The sequence below is a fragment of the Octopus bimaculoides genome, chromosome 23 (genome assembly GCF_046866305.1).
Source record: "Octopus bimaculoides isolate indiv1 chromosome 23, ASM4686630v1, whole genome shotgun sequence".
In the NCBI taxonomy this organism is placed as follows: Eukaryota; Metazoa; Mollusca; class Cephalopoda; order Octopoda; family Octopodidae; genus Octopus; species Octopus bimaculoides.
The window spans coordinates 4,632,745-4,652,768 of record NC_142950.1 but is presented as its reverse complement, the minus strand read 5'-3'; the positions used below and the strand labels follow the sequence as shown (position 1 = coordinate 4,652,768).

The window sequence follows — 20,024 nt, the reverse complement described above, 5'->3', positions numbered from 1 at the left end:
AATCTTAACAGGGCTCTCGAAACTGGCGGTGGAGAAAGTTATACACGAATTAGAGACCTGACTGGAATTGTTCACCTAGGAATACATTATATCGTGTTCTGAAGGCGGTGAGCTGGCAGAATCGTTAGCGCGCTGGACGAGATGTTTGATGGTGTGTTTCACCCGTCGCTACGTTCTGAGTTCAAATTCCGATTTTGGTCGACTTCGCCTTTCATCCTTTCAGGGTCGATAAATTAAGTACCAGTTGCATACTGGGGTCGATCTAATCGACTGGCACCCTCCCCACTAAATTTCAGGCCTTGTGCCTATAGTAGAAAGGAATCGTTAGCACGCTGGACGAAATGCGGCATTTCGCTTGTCGCTACGTTTTGAGTTCAAATTCCACCGCGGTTGATTTGGCCTTTCATCCTTTCAGGGTCGATAAAATATGTACCAGTTGAACACTGGAGATCGATGTAATCGACTCATCCCCTCCCACAAGCTGTCCTTGTGGCAAAAATTTGAAATAATTATTAGAATATGAAATATGCTAATTACTTATTCTCTCTACCAAATGCAAAATACCATTGCTAGCTCACTTCTTGTGATGCGCATGCGTCAAACAATAGCGGAGGCAACAACAACGAGTGAGGTTTATCAATAATATAATTTAACGTTACACCACCCTCGTTAGATTATCGTTATTGATTGACTTATAAATTGAACTTTAAAAAAATACAGTGAAAAATAATACTCTGCGACCGAAATCCTTCTGACAATTTGTTGTAGAATTCTTAGAAATAAGAGACAATGGCCGACAGAGCAATAGCAATATACGAAAGTTTCGAAGATTCATTGCAATGCAGTCCAACTTTGTTAGAGAGGTCATTTCACACGTTTTCATTTGATCGCTATATTCCTTTCCGACCGAATTTAAACGTAGACCATGCTCATTTGAAAGTAATTTCAACCAACAAAGAGAACCAAAATGGCAATGGAGTGCGCCGTCTTAGTACACCTTGTCTGGGACATAGCGATGCCGAAAATTACCAGATTTACTTGAATGCCGCTTTAGAAAACAACAATGAAAACGTGCTTCCATTAACGACGAAAAACGGAATTAAAAACCGTAAGTCTGAATTTTAGAATATTAGTTTTCTTTGACGAGACATTAAATCTCTCTCTATACACACACAAAATATTTTGTGGTTGTTTTAGTCATTGAAGGGCGCCCTGCAGAAGCACCGACTTAAAGGGTTTTAATCTGACATATTTAATCTAGTACACGTGTTCTAAAACACGAAGAAAATCGAATATTTGTTTTTTTTTTTCTCGCTTACACACTTACACACACAGTTGAAAGGGGAAAATGTGACGTTCACGTCTTCGCGTTGAAAGATTCGAAACCTAACAACACCTGTTACAGATATGAATTAAATAGTGATTTCCTAATTTTGTCATTTGTGCTCAATTATAAATAAAAAATGATAATAAAAGAAATACACGTGTATAATCTGGAATAACCTTAAAGGATAAGCTAACAGAGCCAGCGAAGAAGTCCATACGTAATTATTCACCTTATGTAGAAATAACACACGTCTCTCTCCCTTTGCAACGAGGGTGTCTCTACATGGTTGTACAACTCATCTAGAAATAGCAGCTAAATCTTACCCCATCGAAGAAAATATCTATGCCGCTGTTCGACCAACTAAGAATTATTAGTTAAAACATCCCCACTTGACTGGTACATTGTTAAAAAAAAAAAAAACACGGAAAAAAGTAAAGCAGCGTTGGTCTTGGCGGTATTTGAACTCAAAACGTCACTGTGTGTATTGTTTCAAATCATAATGGCTGATGCTTTTACCATTTGGCTAGCAGAAGAAATATTAGCCGAGTTACTTAATTATACAAGCCCAGTAATTGAACATTGCTATCTCTTGTTTTAGTCATTGGACTGCGGCCATGCTGGAGCACCGCTTTGAAAAGATTTAGTCGAACAAATCACCCTCAGTCCTTCAATTTTAAAGTCTGGTACTTATTATATCGGTCTCTTGCCGAACCGATACGTTACAAGGACGTAACAAGGAATGTCCTCAAATACCTTACGCACCCTGTATGTATGTGTGTGTGTGTGTATGTATATATATATATATATATATATATACCACATATGAAACATAATGCAAAAACACCCTGCAGGCTGCAATAGTCAGTGAAATAGAAATCTGTGTGTCTACCAAAGCTCTTATTGCTTGCTGGTTTGTCATTTAATGCAGCCGAACATATTTCGCGTAAATCGGTCCAGGGATTCCTGAGATTTGGTGGTGGGGGGTGTTCATAAATACCCCAAAACGGTGTATAATGGGGGGAAAATACTCTGAAAATAACAACCTTGAAAGAGAAGAAACTCAAACATTTCGATTAGACATTATGTTCAATGTCTGTATTTTGAAGACAAACTTCACGATCTGGGTGAAAGTCTTAGTGACTTCAGCTTGCGAAGGAAAAAATACGAGTTGGTTTTACAGTAAATGTTTCTCTTTTCGCTTTTGTTAAATACAATATTTTAATCATTGTGAAATATTAAGTGAACGTGATTTCAAAAAATACAAGCTGTTTGTACAGGAAATGTTTGAATTTTAGCTTTCTTTAAACAGACAATATTTTGATTTTTATAAAATTATTTTTAAGTGCAAAATGTTTCGAAAATTAAAAAAAGAAAAGACATAATTTAGGCTGCGGGGATGGCTGGGTGGGTAGATGTCTGAGGAGATCGGATGGTCATGGGTAAAATACTCGTCCTTGCAGCGGCATTTACTCGGAATGTGTTGAGCCGGCTCCTACCAACGAGTTCACCACTTCTTTCCCGAATGCAGACCACATACATCGGTCGCTTTGACGTTCCAGCAGGCAAAGTAATGTTCCTGCCTGCGGCCCAGAAGTCCAGCTCACAAATTTGTCCAATGCCCCATTGGAAGAGCAAGCACGTTGGATAGCGCGGATGCCGTAGTCATAATTTGTTGTTGAGTTTTAGGGTTCATGTTTGGAGTTTCATTATTAGAACGCTTGTCTTTGAAGGGTTTCCTCGAATAGGAGTGACTTGTGTGACAAAACAACCACCACCCTACCGCTTTCCGTTTGTTAAACAATATAACTCTCGATTGAATAAATCTGCATTTATTATATTTTTTGTTTCTTTATAGGAAGAAGCTCCGTCAGTTCCCCGCCATGGCAGGTCGATGTCGATGATGTTTTCTTCTCATCACCAAAACGAAAGAAGCGAAAGTTAATTACAAGTCCGTCACGGGTCTTAGATATGCCTGGCCTACGAGATGACATTTGTAAGTATTATAGTACGTCGTTATATATGTGTGTATATATATGCGTGTTTATAGGCGTGTATGTATATATATAAATATAAAAATATACACAATTATATATATACTCTCTTTTACTTATACATATATATATATGTTAGTTCAAATTTATAGAAAACAAAAGATAAAGGTGTAGGAACAACAAGCAGGTGTATTAGTTTAACGCTCAAGGAGTATGGAAAAGTCTTTTACGTTTCGAGCCTACGCTCTACTACAGAAAGGATTAAAAAAAACAGGAAGAAAAATGTGTAGGTTAACTGTTCAGCATGATGAAAATACAGACACACACATTTATACACATTTATTTTTTAAGGCGTAGGTGTGACTGTGGTAAGAAGTTTGTTTCCCAAGCACATGGTTCTGGGCTCAGTCCCACCACGTAGAACCTTGGGAAAATGTTTTCTATGTCCTTTCACGAGGCTTCGGTTGACAGAAACTAGTAGAAAGCCCGTCGTCTGTGTGTCTGTCTTCCATCACAGCTTGACAACCGGTGTTCGTGTGTTTACGTCCCCATAACGTAGCGGTGCGGCAATAGACACCAATAGAATACGTACCAGGCTGGGTTCGATTTATTCGACTAATATTCTTCAAGGCGGTGCCTTAGTATGACCGAGATTTGCATAGAGGATTACCAAGAACAATATGGTGCCACTTAATGGTGGGACACATTTTTTTATGCAAAAGTAATTAAGATTGAGACAAGCGTGTGTATTAATGAAAGTGTATAATATATAATAAAGGTAGAAATAATATCTCCGCAGCTCATAATGAGACGCTCTGTATATTGGGGAAAGTTTTTGATGATCTTTATTAGTGACTGAAAAGGGAAACCTTATCTAAGAAGAAAAAGCATAGCCGTGTGGTTAAGAAGTTCGCTTTCCAATCGTGTAGTTTCGGTTTCAGTCCCATTGTTCGGCACCTTAGACAAGTGTTTTCTGTTATAGTCTCGGGTCAATCAAACCCTTCGATAAAAATTCAAGGTGATACCCCAGCATGGTCGCAGTCTAATGAATGAAACAAAAGGGAAGATAAAAAATATCGAGGATTATAGTTTTCGATTTAGTTCGATACTTTATCAGTCAATCACTTTGAGAGTAGTGTGTGTGTGTGCGTGCGTGTGCGTGTGCGCGTGCGCGTGCGCGTGCGCGTGCGCGTGTGCGTGTGCGTGTGCGTGTGCGTGTGTGTGTGTGTGTGTGTGTGTGTGTGTGTGCGCGCGCGTAATAGGCTTCAGTTTCTTTTATCGTCAGGGTTTGTTGAAATCGTTACGTATATGGACCATAGCTGAATAAAATTACAGATGGATTAAGTGCAGGTCTTTCTTAAAAAGATATATGTTGCTGTATAACTGGGAAATGTTTAAAACATTAAGCAACAATAAAAAGCTAACAAACAAAACAATTGGTATCGGATGAAAAAAGGAAAAAAAAGACAGAAAATGCATAGTAAGTTTTTTTTTTTTTTGTCTTGTACAGTTCGATCGTATTCTATTGATAGAAATATAAAACAATTGTATAAAATATAAGAAAGCCATATTCTTATAAATGTCTTATATAAAAAATATATAAAAATCTTATAAAATACTTATAAAATACAAATAGCGTTTATAAAAACGTAAATACCATATATAAAAATCTTACGAAATAAAAATGTAAAAATACCATAAAAATCTTATAAATAAAAATAGCACATTTACAAATATAGGATATATATATATATATATATATATATGTAAAAAAAATAAAGTAACATGTACAAATAGGAAATACTATATGTATATATATATATATATATCTATATATGTAAAAAATTATAAAAGTAACATGTACAAATATAAAATGCTATATAAAAATATATAGAAAATATACTGCATATAAAAGTATAAAAATAGCATCTAATATAAACAGAGGTAAAATAGTAAATATAAATTTATATAAAAATTGCAATTATAAAAAATACCGAATACATAAATATAACATAAAAGTATAAAAATATGAAAATACAGTCTTATATAAATAACAATAGCGTACACAAAAATATTATAACGATATCATGTTTAAAAATATAAAATTATAAAGAAAATCTTATAAAAAAAATTATAACATCTATAAAAATAGTATAAAAATAATAAACATAATCACAAGAATGAAAAAAAAAAAACAGTTTAGGATGGGAAAACAATATTGAAAATAATAACAGATGTCTTGCCTTAATTTGTGTACTATCAGCACAAAATTGGTGCTAGTTTTTTTTTGTCTTTGGTAAACTAATTTTAGTAAAGGACTTCATGGAGAGAGATAGAGAGAGAAAAAAACAAACAAAAGGTGTTTTCAGCGAGACCAAATCCATATGTTGATGGTATATTTATTTATTCAGAACCCACGTTGTGTATTGGTACTTTGGTAAATAATGAAGTTTACATAAAGGCATAGAAGATGAGCATGAATGCCGATAGCAGGTTTACTGTCCATAGAAAAAATTGATTTTTGTTCGATCTGGTGTCTACATAGATTGATCAATAACTGAAACATGCCATAGCAGCAGCAGCAGCAATGGCTTGGAATTAGCTGTTATAGATTCGGCAGTGTTGTTTGTTGGTGTCTTAATGGGTTTCACATATATAGATATAGACGTTAAATAGCCGAACACTTGTTGTTGCTTAGCTCCAGGTCAGCATTGAACTGTCAGATCTTAGGATCAAAGACGTTCCACCCATGACCATACATATTGTTTCTAGGCACGATGCACTCAATATTTCTACAGTCTGATTTACATGGCAGCATTTCATCGGTCTTGACGTTCCGAGCTCAAATTCCGACGAGGTCGACTTTGCCTTTCGTCCTTTCGAGATCGATAAAATAAGTACCAGTTGCTTACCGGGGCCGATGTAATTGACTTACCCACCTCCTCGAAATCGCTGGCCTTGTTCTGAAATTTGGAACCAATAATACTACGTTCTGTTTTATTTGGCTGGATTTCATCCGTCTCACGTTCGAAGTTCAAATTCCGCCGAGGTCGACTTAGTCGTTCGTCCTATCGAAGTCGATAAAATAAGTACCATTTAACTACTGGGGTCGATATAATTGTCTAACCCTTTCCCCCGAACTTGTGCAAAAATTTTAAACCAATAATATATTGACGTTTACTTGTTTCAGTCATGGCGAGTATATATTAGACATAAGTTTCATAAACTACAAAATATGGATATCAACGCTACCACAGTTGAAACGTACCTGTTATAACTCTTAGTCTCGATTTTAATACACGTGAAGGTATAGTGAACCCCTTATTTTTACTGCATTTACCTCGCTTATTGATTAAACTAAGGTCAGCATCAATGCTTAGCACATTTGTAGAAATAAGTTTGGGCATTCTAAATCGGAAACTATTTCTTAGTTTCAGATTTTCTCACACAGGCGCGGCGCAGGCATGGTCTAATAGGTTCGGGTGTGGCTGTGTAGTTAAGACGCACGTTTTGCAACCACGCAGTTTCGGGTTCAATCCCACTGCACGGCAACTTGAGCAAGTGCATTCTACTATAGTTCCATGCGAACCAATGCTTTGTGAGCGTGTTTGGTAAACACTGTGTGGAAGCCTGTTCGTTTGAATGTGTGTGTGTGAGTATATGTTTATATACGTATGTGTGCCTTTGCGCCTGTATGTCACACGCCGGCATTTGGCCGCCGGTGTTGGTTTGTTTACATGCCCGTAACTTAGCGGACCGGCAACATAGTCCGATAGAATAAGTATCAGAATTGTAAAGACATGTACAGGTGTAGATCTGATCGACTTCAAAAAAGAAACAAAAACCCCTTCAAAATAGTGCCCTAGCATGGCCGCATCCCAGTGACCGAAACTGGATACATTAACGTAAAGCTGGATCAATTCGGGGACCATTGCTGTACTGTGGCGATGGTTGGGGCGGCTAACGTAGAGCAGCCGCACAACGTGCCGTATAGTTTTCTGGCCAATATCGTTTTCCCGTATACTTCATTTTCAAAATAAAAAAATATACCTTTCCCAAATATTCCCAAATTTTGTTTATCGAGGGTTCTTATCATTTATGTTGCTACCGCGTATTGTCGTATAGATCTTTTTGGCGGTTATTATCAAAGGCAATATTTCTCTATTTTTGTTGTTTTTGTGAGCCAATTTTCCCTAACACTTTACCTTTTTAATCTATTATTTAACGCGGATTTTCTTTCTTTTGTTTTTGTCTTTTAATATTCGGGTGTTGTTTGCAGCCATTTTGCTTCTTTATTATCTTTCTTTTTACTTTCCATACGCGGTGTATATGTATACGTTCTTTATTCTCCTGGAAAGCTTATTAACTGCCATCTGTATTGTTTTACTTGCGCCGTAACCTCGAATGCATATTCTGCACTTTAATTTACTCTTCCACTTGTCTATTTTATCTTAGTGACTCCTGTGTTTAGCAATAATACATTGTTTATTTAGCTCTGCATTTTTCTATTATTGTGACTATGCATGCGTATAGGAAATCGTTTAACTCGCTCACAACACTAGGTATTGATAGTTTATTTATGTTGAATTCTCCTTTGTACGTTGCTTATAGCTTCCTTAATCTATGATGGTATACAAAAGCAGGGTTTTTTTTTCTAAAAGAGTCTGTTAGTATACAAGTGTTACTTAAGCTTATTCTAGATGAGTTCGGTGGCTGATGATAAATCGTGTATATATTTATGTCAACTTCCACTTATACAGGATAGATTTATTGTCACAGATGATAATATTGCACGTGTGCATATATGGCCTGGCGAGAGGTGTTGTGCTCGTACCCTTCGAGACCAGAGAAATCGATGTGGTGGTTGCTCAGTTCGAACACCTTCAAGATGATGGCCGTAAGAAGAGCGTGATCAGTGGGATAAGAATTCTAGCGTCTCCTACTATACCCTCGGGCCGACCAAAGCCTTGTGAGTGGATTTGGAAGACGGAAACTGAAAGAAGCCCGTCTTGTCTCTGCCTGTCTTCTCTCTCTCTCTCTCTCTCTCTGCTTGTGTGTCTTTGTCCCTCACCACCGCTTGACGCCCAGTGTTGGTGTGCTTACGTCCACGTAACTTAGCGGTTCAGCAAAAGGATCGATAGAAAATGTACCGGGCTTGAAGAAAATAAAACAAAGACTAAAACAAAACAAAAAAACATTTGGATCATTTGACTAAAAATTCTTCAAGGCGGTGCCCCAGCATGGCCGCATTCTAATGGCAAACAGCAAAAAAAAAAAAAAAAAAAAAAGTAGCCAGAGACAATGCGGTTAATTATTTGCGAATCTCCCACACATTCTGCAATTAGCGAATGCTGCTTCCTTCCATGCTTTTGGTGGGTTCTGTGAGAAAGGCTTTGATCCCTATGTCCCTGTCAGGAAGCTTCCCGTCTCTCAGCTTTCAGTTCTTTGCTAATCAACAAGTATGGTGTCTTACAATTATGGTTATTTGTTTGTTTTGCTTTCACTATTTCTAATAAATGAAAATGTCCATGCTTCTATTCTGCATCACACTCTACAGCCACAATTCTCATGAAAAAAAAAAAAAAAACAGAACAAACTGAAAAATAAAGGCGCTAAATAACTTTTAACTTAGAAAAATTTAATATTTCTAGCAAGAATTGACGAAACGTGTTTTGGAATATAAGATTAACGGATTAAAAATACTAAAAGGTCAAAAACAAAAGTAGAATTTTGCTACAGTGGAACCTTGGTTTATGAACGCCTCTCTTAACGAACAAATTGGTTTACGAACAGTTTTTAGAACATTTAGCGTCTCGAGTAACGTAAACCAACTACATGGTTCCGAACCATGTGGTTGGGAAGCAAACTTCTTACCACACAATCACTCCTGCTCATTATATATATTTTATATTTTTTTATAGATACCAATATATTGGATTGGAACTGCAGTAATTACCTGGCTGTAACTCTGAAACAAACGGTATACGTGTGGTGTGCTGAGAAGGGCACCTGTCGGCGGATTCGCGTCAATTTCTCCGAATACGAGCGCGCGTTTCTAACAGCTTTGTCTTGGAACCTGAGCGGGAAATCTTTAGCCGTTGGTACGAATGGCGGCGAAGTACTGGTAAGTGAACAGTTCAATAGTCCTTTTTTTTTTACCTGCTTCAGTCATGTGACTGCGGCCATGCTGGAGCACAACTTTGAAGTGTTTTTGTTGAACAATTCGACCCCAGGGCTTATTCTTAAGCCTAGTACTTTCTTTCGATCTCTTTTGCCGAAGCGCGAGGTTACAGGGATGTAAACATACCAACACCTGATGTCAAGCGATGATGATACATAGACATATACAATGGGCTTCTTTTAGTTTCCCTCTATCAAATCCACTCACAAGGCTTTGGTGGACCTGAGGCTATAGTAGAAGACACCTGAGCAAGGTGCCACGCAGTGGGATTGAACCCGGAAACGTGGTTGGGAAGCAAGCTTCTTACTACACAGCCACGCCTGTATGTATGTATGTATGTACGTGCATATATACGCACACGCTCGACAAACTTCTTTCAGTTTCCGTCTACCAAATCCACTCACAAGGCTTTGTGCCAAGGGTGCCACGTAGCGGAACTGAACCCGGAACCATGTGGTTGTGGAGCAAGCTTCTTACCACACAGCCACGCCTGCGCCTTTGCTACAATTAAGAAACACACTATGCAACCAAGCAGTTACGGTTTCAGCCCCACTTGGCAGCAGAGCGCAGCACGTTGGGAAAAATTCTGCTATATCTCTGGGCTAACCGATGCCTTGAGTAAATTTGGTTGCTCGGAAACTGTGCGGAAGCCCGTCATGTGTATACTCTTTTACTTATTTCAGTCATTTGACTGTGGTCATGCTGGAGCACCGCCTTTAGTCGAGTAAATCGACCCCAGGACTTATTCTTTCGATGCCTAGTACTTATTCTATCGGTCGTATAAAATGTATTTATCCTCCTCGTTTGACAACCGGTGTCGGTTTCTGAACGATCCCACAACGTAGCGGTTCGAGACTCTTGAGATGTCACTGTTATGGATTCATCATAACCTTCCAACCATGACTATCCTATATTAATTTCGGTGTTTCGTCTATATAACCTACTTCAACCTTTGCCAGTCACGATAACCGTGCGTTATTTTGATGGCGTTTTCTCTGCTATTTCTAGCAAGTTGATCCAGCGACCACGTGTAACCGGTGCCGTATTAACTCAGCGGCTGATGTTTACTCTGTTGTTGACGATGTTTTTCTATGGTTAAATAAAAGCCTCTTGTTTTAAAGCAATCTTGTTATTCTAATGCTGCGTACAGGCAAAACGGTAAATAATCGATTGTTGCACAATAAATCTGTTGCTGAGCTTCTTGGATTAACTGAAATAATCTCACAGTTTCTGACTTGAAGCCAGAGAAAGAGACGTTTCACATTTCTACTTATCTCTCCCACCATCGCCCTCTCTCTCTCTCTCTCTCTGTCGCTCTCTCACTCTCTCTCTTTTGCTATTTCCTTCCCCCCTCTCTCTCTATGTCTCTATTTCCCTCCCTTCTCTCTCTGTTGCTATTTCCCTTCCCCTCTCTCCGTTGCTATTTCCCTCCCTTGTCTCTCACTATGTCACTATCTCCCTCCCGCCCTCTCTCTATGGCTATCCCCTCCTGTCGCTATCTCCCCCTCTCTCTCTGTGCGGCCATCTCCCGCCCCCCTCTCTCTCTCTGTGGCTATCCCCTCCTGTCGCTATCTCCCTCCCCCCCCTCTCTCTGTGGCTATCCCCTCCTGTTGCCCTCTCCCTCCCCCTCTCTCTCTGTGTGGCTGTCCGAAAAAGGTTTGGGACCCACTGATTTAGAGAAATGATATAGTACTTGTTCTGAAAAGTATTCAGTAATGTTTCCACCCATTAAACAATCGATACAGGGTTCAAATTCCACCAGCGTCCTTCCTGTTTTATTTTTCTATCTCAATTTGGTTATTACAGTATCTAAAATCTTTTCGTGTTTATTAATTTGTTTTTTTTTTTAAGTTTAACGAATGTTTTTTTTTTTTATGAATTCTTCTTTCAAATCTCTGACCTCTTACGTTTGTAGCTTCTGGATGCTGAAAGAACCAAACTAATCATTAGTTTCCGCAGCAGTGAAAAAAGTCACATCTCGAGTCTTGCCTGGAATAACACCAGTTTCTGTAGGTGCGTTAATTAGCAACATTTTCTTTTGTTCTTTTGCATGTTTCATTCACTAACTGCAGCCCATGCTGGGGCACTGCCTTGAAAACGTTTTAGCCGAATGTGTCGACCCCCATTACTTAAAGTTTTAAATCCTGATACTTATTCTATCGGTCCCTTACGCCGAACTGCTAAATGATGGGAACATAAATACGTCAACAGCAGTTATCAACCGGTAGCCACACAGACAGACACGCTCACGCACGAAGGTCTTCTTTCGGTTTCCGTCACTCGCAAGGCTTTGGTCGGCCCAAGGCTATAGAAGAAGACACTTGTCCAACGAGCCACGCTGTGGGACTGAACCCCGAACCATTTGGCTGGGAAGCAAGTTCCTTACCCCTTACCTACACCTGCGCCTATTCCCCCCATCTCTCTCTCACACAGAAACACACTAACGTAAGAACTAATTAACGGTGTGTCGAACAAGGAGGCTTACAGCATTTAGTAACTGCTCCTTTGAGTTCGATTCCTGTCAAGCTCCCCTTTGTTGTCGTTGGTTAGCATCATATCAGTCCTGACTAAGCACAAAACTGATAAAGGGCATTTCATCCGTGACCATCCCCTTTCAATTGAACTGCAAACCCAAGATCACACTATCCACCGTGTCTAGTTTGTTTTTCAAAATGGCTGACTCGTTCTACTTCTCGTTCTGCACAATGTTTGTAGTAGAGTGGAATACGCCAGGCACTTAAGAATAAGATGGTGTTAAACAAAGTGATAGTTTAATTCATCCATTCTAATGATCATCATTTGTAGTTAATTTCACGAAGGAGGAGCGACAAAAGAAATTAAAAATGAAAATGGAAAGCCTTGAGGGAGTTAAAATATATATTTTCCAGAAGTTAATTCAAAGACTGCGTCTTCGGTAAGGAACAAACAGTGCTAGCACTGCTGTTTGTATAAATTACTCTGCCTTACACCACACATACTTCGTACAGCCTTTAAAACAATATCAATTTAATTAAATTTAAATTGCTTTGTCGTTGAGTTCAAGTACAGCGGTTTCTTTTGCAAATTTACGAAATCAAAATGTAACAACACGAACAATTTCAACTCTAAGAACTACAATACATATAAATTTAATTACAATAACAACATGCAGTAAAACCTCCATCTATGTATATATGCATCTATCTGGCTTTGGCAAGGTTTAATTCCTTCTACAAAATAACACAAGAGCTACGAATGAATGGTTAGTTGCCATGCGTCGTTCTTTTAATCAATTAACTTCTAGCTAGCTGCTTTCGCTACACACTTTAATAAACAAATCGCGCTTTTAAATTCGATGCACGCATTTTACCTATATATATATATATATATAGTATGTATGTATATGATTTCTTTTTTTAATTTTACACTTAATTTGTTAATTGTCGAAGTTTAAATTTCAAGGTTCTGCGTGCTTTTCGGTTTAACTTCTTAGCGGGAATACCTCGAGGGCAATAGGACAAGTGTTTAACTTAATCAGAGAGAACAATTTAAGTGGTAATTATATATATATATATATAAAAAAAGAAAAAGATAAGCGAAACAACCAATAATGATTTCTAGTAAGGGAGTACAAGGTCACGCACGTTTAGATGAGGAGGAAATTTAGTTGGTTTAATCCACCTCAGTATAACACTGGTAGTAAATTCATCGACCGCAGAACTAATTTCATCGGCATCTGTGTTGATTCTCTACCACTGATCCGTATTAATTAAAATAAAGTAAAGATAACAAGGCCTGAAATTCATGGGGAGGGAACTAGGCAATTACATTGACCCCTCTGTTTCATTGGTACTTAATTTATCGACCCCGAAAGGATGAAAGCTAAGTCGACCGCGGGGGAATTTGAATTCAGAACGTAAAGATGGACGAAATACCGCTAAGCATTTTGTCCAGCGTGCTAACGATTCTGTCAGCGCGCCGCCTTAAATAATAATGACGATAATAGTAATGATAATGTCTAAAATTATTAAAAAAACGAATCTTTTTGATCACCCAACAACTCAGAAATAGCGGGAAAATTTCCTTCACTTTACACCCGACCTATTCTAAAGATATAACTACTTCGAGTAGTGTAATCATTGATATATAAAATGCTGTGGCGGAGGCTTCGAATAGTAGGTCTGCTGGATCAAATCTGACATAAGACTAAGAAAAAAAAAAAGAAATTACCAATAACATTTCATCTATTAAAAAAGATGACAGAGCTGATATGCTGCTCCGGAGATAATCAAGCATATGCATATGAACTCGCGCGCACGCCCACGCGCACCCACGCGCACACACGCTCACACACGTTCACACACGTTCACGCACGCACGCACGCACGCACGCACGCGCGTGTGTGTGTGTTTACACCCCAACCCTACATGACAATTGGTGTTAGGTTTTTCACGTCCCATACCTTAGTGGTTCATCAAAAGAGCCATACAGTGTAAGTATCTGGCTTAAAATGGAAATATGTATTGGGGCCAATTTGTTCGATTAAACCCTTCAAGGAGGTGCCCCAGCATGGCCGGCCGCAGTCCAATAACCGAAAATATTGAACGATGAAATATTTGCTTTTTGTTTTTACTCTCAGTGGTTCGATGGCTGGCAACATTTGTTTGCACGATGAACGACAACCAACGGAGGTGGTCACCTACGTAGGGCGACACAGATCTGTCCTCAACTTGAAATTCTCACCGAGCGAACACTACCTCGCTAGTGGTGGCGACGATGGTGTAGTGAACATCTGGGATATCAGGAAACTGGCCAAGTGCAACAAGATATTTGCTCACAGCGTCACTAAGGTAAGGTTCTATAGTTTTAAGAACAGACTGGTGAGATCACTTGCTTTCTGTAGAGTTGCCTTCACAAATATGCTTTCTCTTTTCTTCTCTGTCTGCTTTCCACACATTTCCGATATCGAATATCTCCTGTGAGTTAAAATGGGATCTCTTGACAATGTAAACTTCATTTGATTAGAATGTCTTTGACTCTCGTTACTACTTCCGAGGTTCTGCTAACGATGAAACCTATGTAGCCTGAATTTTATCTACTCCTTTCCCTAATTTCGGATATATATATATATATATATATATATATATACATATATATATATATAGTGTGTGTGTGCGTGCGGTCAGAGGATCGTGGTTTCGATTCCCAGACCGGGCGTTGAGTGTTTATTGAGCGAAAACACCTAAAGCTTCATGAGGCTCCAACAGGGGTTAATGGCGAACCCTGATGTACTCTTTCACCACAACTTTCTCTCACTCTTACTTCCTGCTTCTGTTGTACCTGTAATTCAAAGGGCCAGCCTTGTCACAATCTCTGTCACGCTGAATATCTCCGAGAACTACGTTAAGGGGACGACGTGTCTGTGGAGTGCTCAGCCACTTGCACGTTAATTTCACGAGCAGGCTGTTCCGTTGATTGGATCAACTGGAACCCTTGTCATCATAACAGATGGAGTGCCACTATATATATATATATATATATATATATATATATATTGATTTATTTAGGCAGCAGCAAGCAAATGTATACCAGCAAGGAGAACTGAAACCGTCATTAAAGGGCGTTGACATTTATGATGAGAGTGATCGTCGTCCGGAATCTGTCGAATCGAGCCGATCCCACTGAAGAGGCGAAAGCCGAAACTGACCGATCAGTTTGGGCATATCCCGACCGCTGCTTTTCGGGCGATTACGGTTCCTGTCGGCATGTATGTACACAATTACGTGCATTGACTGCAGCATTAGAGCGTTTAGCTCTTATTTCTAGCAATGTAAGTGCTTATAACACCCTCAGTCATATATAACGCACAGAGATAGGTATTTGGAACCCTGGCAGGTACCTTATCCTCACTCTGACATAATTCAGATTTGGCTAACCACACCGAATGAAAGGCAATATTCAGAATCGTCTCAGGTGAACAATTCAACTGTACGTCCTTTCGATAACGAGATCCTAAGTTCGCTACGCCGAATTCTATAATCATGACATTATAAAAAAAATGGAGAATTAAGACTATTTGAACCAATGTTTTTCTTTAAAATACATTAAAGTATTATTGCTATTTGATGGAAGTTTGGCTGCTGTTTCTAGTCGGTCGAGTAAACAAGTCCAGGCTCTCTCGTTGGCTCGGCACCATCTTTTTTCTTTTTTTGGTAATTGAATGATTGATTGTTCGATCGATCGGGCTACAAAGAATTCAATTACTCAACAATTTGATAATTATGATTTCTTATTATAAAAGACGGAATCTTTATAGTGTCGGCCAAATGCCTTGTCCTCGGGCTAATTGTTTCTTGTCGTAGTGCCCCGAGTTCAAAACCTGCTGAGGTCAACTCTGCCTTTAGTTCTTTCGAGTCAATAAACATAGAACCCGTCATGTTCTTGGGTCATTTCTTGTTTATCTTTTATCTCTCACATGTTTCATTCATTAGATCGCGGCCATGCTGGAGTACTACCTTGGCGAAAGTATTTTTGTTAAGGCCGGGTATTTAATCTATCGGTCTTCTTTCGCCGAACCGCTAGGTTACAGGGGCCTCGACACACCAACAGGGGTTGTCAAGCAGTTTAGCGGGATACTCACGTACGCATACAGGCTTCTTTTAGTCTCCCAAATGTGCTCATAAGGCTTGGTCGGCACGGTGTAATAGTAGATGACATTGGCCCAAGGTTTCAAACAATGGGACTGAACCCGACAATATGTGGATGGGAAGCAACATGCCGGTACCAATGTATTATTTATTGCCCACAGGGGGCTAAACATAGAGGGGACAAACAAGGACAGACAAAGGGATTATGTCAATTACATCGACCACCAGTGCGTAACTGGTACTTATTTAATCGACCTCGAAAGGAAGAAAGGCAAAGTCGACCTCGGCGGAATTTGAACTCAGAACGTCAAGACAGACGAAGTGCTGCGAAGCATTTTGCCCGGCGTGCTAACGATTCTGCCAGATCGCCGCTTTCATAATAATAATCCTTTGTACTAGAGGCCTGAAACCTGAAATTTTGTGGCGAATGGACTAGTCGATTACATCAGCCTTAGTATACAACTGGTACTTATTTATTGGACCCCGAAAGGATGAAAGGCAAAGTCGACTTCGGCAGAATTTGAACTCGGAACGAAATCTCACTAAGCATTGTTCTAGTGAGGTAACGATTCTGATTGTTCACCGCCTTAAAAATAATGATAATAATAATAATAATCACCCATTCTACTATAGGCACAAGGCCTAGAATTTCGGGGGAGGGGACTAGTCGATTATATCGACCCAGTATTGCACTGGTACTTATCAACTCCGGAAGGATGAAAGGCAAAGTCGACCTCGGTGGAATTTGAACTCGGAACGTAGCAACGGGCGAAATTTTGCTAAGCATTTTGTCCTAGTACTAACGATTCTGCCAGCTCGCCACCTTAATAATAATAATAATAATAATAATTATGATGATGATAATTTTTATAAGCGCAAAGCTTGAAATTTGGCGGGGTGGAGGGAGGGGACTGATTGATTACATCGACCCCAGTACGCAACTGGTACTAATTACATTGCCTCCGAAATGATGAAAAGTGAAGTCGAATAATAATGGTTAATACATATGTTAGAAAAAAACAAAACAAAAAACAAACTAAGAATTATTTAGCAATATTTTGTCTGTTAAAAGAAAATGGCTTCTTACGCATTCTGAACGTGCTGTTCGTTATTTATTTAATTAGAGGTTTGAAACGCGTTTAATAGATTCAAAACCTCACCTCGTTTATTATTTTTTTTTCTAAAGGCTTTTATCTGTGTTGCTTTTATATGTAAAAAAAAAAAAAAAAAAAAAAAAAAAAAAATTATTTGTCAGATTGATTCGTATTTCAGGTTAATTTAACTGCTATAGCTGTTAAGAATTAAAGACTTACACGTATTGCGGAGAAATATCTCGTAAAGAAAACCGTGCCTTGATTTATAAGGAACATACATATATATATATATATATATATATATGACTAAGATACAAATAAACAAAATGAAACAAAGAATCACAGCCTCCCCACCCATTTTAGTTTTTAATTCGTTTGTTGATCCCAACAATTTCTTATTCTATTTTACAAATTCTTGAACTCTTTCAAGAAACTGTTACTGTTGGTTAGATAGATTAATATTGCTAGACATGCAGAATGATATAGACATGGAATGGCTGTATGGTAAGAAGCTTGCTTACCAACCACATGGTCCCGGGTTCGATACCACTCGTTCTCGCAGACATGCACACGTACATACAAAAAAGATGTACACATGTATTGATGTATGTACGTATATATCACACCCCTTCTTTCCCTCTTTCTTTCTCTTTCACACACACGTCCATTTCATATGCACGTACATCTTTCACTTTCTTTTACTTTAAAACAAAAGTAGATAAATAATTTTTTAAACAGAAATTAGCAACTTGAAAATAATAAAAAAATATTGTCTGTTTAAAGAAAGCTAGCACATAAATCCTTACTGTACAAACAACTTATATTTTTGAAATCACACCAGTTAAAAATAGTCACGATTAAAATATTGTGTACGTCAAAAAAATCGTTTTTTTTTTCTTAGGGAAGGCGACGACTGCGCGTGTGTGTGTTGACAAGACATGACATTAATTATATGTATGTGTATTCTGTGTGTATGTGTGTTAACGTCGCCGAAGCCATGTTCTTTTTCCGGGAAGAAATAACAAACAAAAATTGTGTTTAATCGCCTTCCTTAATAAATAGAGGTCCAAATATCACAAATTTTTACTGCACTGCCAAAGGTAAATAATGAAAATAAATAGGCAAAAAAAAAAAAAGATCAAGATAAAATATACTGATTCTGAGATATACTATTTCTAGAGTTTTAGTATTAAGAAATATGTTTATAAGACCGTTTTATACATTCTTCTATTTTTTTACTTGTTTCAGTCATTTGACTGCATTCATGCTGGAGCACAACCTTTAGTCGAACAAATCGACTGCAGGACTTATTCTTTGTAAGCCTAGCACTTATTCTATCGGTCAATTTCACCGAACCGCTAGGTTACGGGGACGTAAACACACCATCAGCTGTCAAGCGATGGTCACACACACACACACACACACACACACACACACACACACACACACACGACGGGCTTCTTTCAGTTTCCGTCTACCAAATCCACTCACAAGGCTTTGGTCGGCCAGGCAGTGGACTGAACCTGAAACCATGTGATTGGGAAGCAAGCTACTAACCACAGAACCAAGATCGTTCTGCAACATCGTTTATATATATATATATATATATATATACGCACGCACGCACACGCACGCACACACTTGTTTACAAGGTCGTTATATATGTGAGTGTATGTATGTGTGTGTGTGTATATGTATATATATATATATAAAGAAACATTGGTGGGTAGGACCTATTAATTAAATTTATTTTCTGCTTCTAGAGTGGATTCGACAGCAAAATGGAGAGATTGGTGGTGGTTGCCTGGTAGAGTAACAAAGTGCACATTTCGGGAATTGAGTAGAATGTAAATATGGCTTCCACAGAACAATTTACCAATTTCCTCTCACAGAAACCATTAAATGATCCCTTTTAGACTGAGCGGTGAACAAAAATAGTTATCTACTTTTAACACGCATATACATACATGTGTACGCATTAGCAAGCACTCCTGCGCACACTGGTAAGTGTCGGCTTTATGCAACCCCAGAATAATACTTCAGAGCGACCTTGTGCACCATCTCCTATTCCTTGTCCAATACTCCAACCCGGGACTCTTTATTGTTGTAATTCGGAACAAAAAAAGAAAAAAAACAATGATCTCTACGTGTTAGCTTGTCCTGCTAGAAATAATAGCCAAATCTTCAACAAATCATATCCTTTTTGAAATTTTTTTAACCGACGACTCTATGTGGTTGAAGAGCTTGCTTTGCAAAGATGTGATTTCAGGTTCAGTCCCACAGCACAGTCTTCGGCAAATGTATCCGACTACAGCCCTGGGCCGGCCGATTTCTTGTAGGGGAATATGATGGACGAAATATGTGAAGGTCCGTCGCGCATGTGCACGTGTATATATGTATGCATCTATATATATATATCTATATATATATATATATATATATATACAGACGCGCCCGCGTGTGTGCGTGTATATATATATATATATATATATATATATATATATATAATGTAGGCGCGCGCGCGCGCGCGCGTGTGTATATGTATATATATAGACGCGCGAGTGTATATGACACGTGTGTGTGTGTGTGTGTGTGTGTGTGTGTGTGTGTATATATGCGAGTATATGGATAGAAATCATTTAATGTAACAAAAGATATTTATGCCGTTCGATCCAAGGTAAAAAGTAAAAAAAAAAAATCGTTAAAAATACCTCCGCGCTGTTTGCACTTTTGTCTCTGTCTATCTATCTATCTAACTATCTATTCCTCTAACTATCTATTCGTCTGTCTCTCTTGTCTTTCCGT

The 20,024-nt window shown here is 38.5% G+C and overlaps 1 protein-coding gene across 1 annotated transcript in view; it reads left to right on the top strand.

Annotated features, from left to right (window-relative positions):
- The first annotated feature begins 561 nt into the window (after window positions 1-561).
- The window catches only part of LOC106884004 (uncharacterized), a 40,047-nt gene continuing 20,584 nt past the window's right edge, over window positions 562-20,024 (top strand). Inside the window, exons 1-5 of the mRNA XM_089340677.1 lie at window positions 562-1,108; window positions 3,183-3,320; window positions 9,240-9,442; window positions 11,415-11,512; window positions 14,118-14,328. Of these exons, the coding sequence (XP_089196803.1) occupies window positions 790-1,108; window positions 3,183-3,320; window positions 9,240-9,442; window positions 11,415-11,512; window positions 14,118-14,328 (969 nt within the window). The 5' untranslated portion in view covers window positions 562-789. The remainder of the gene's footprint in view (window positions 1,109-3,182; window positions 3,321-9,239; window positions 9,443-11,414; window positions 11,513-14,117; window positions 14,329-20,024) is intronic.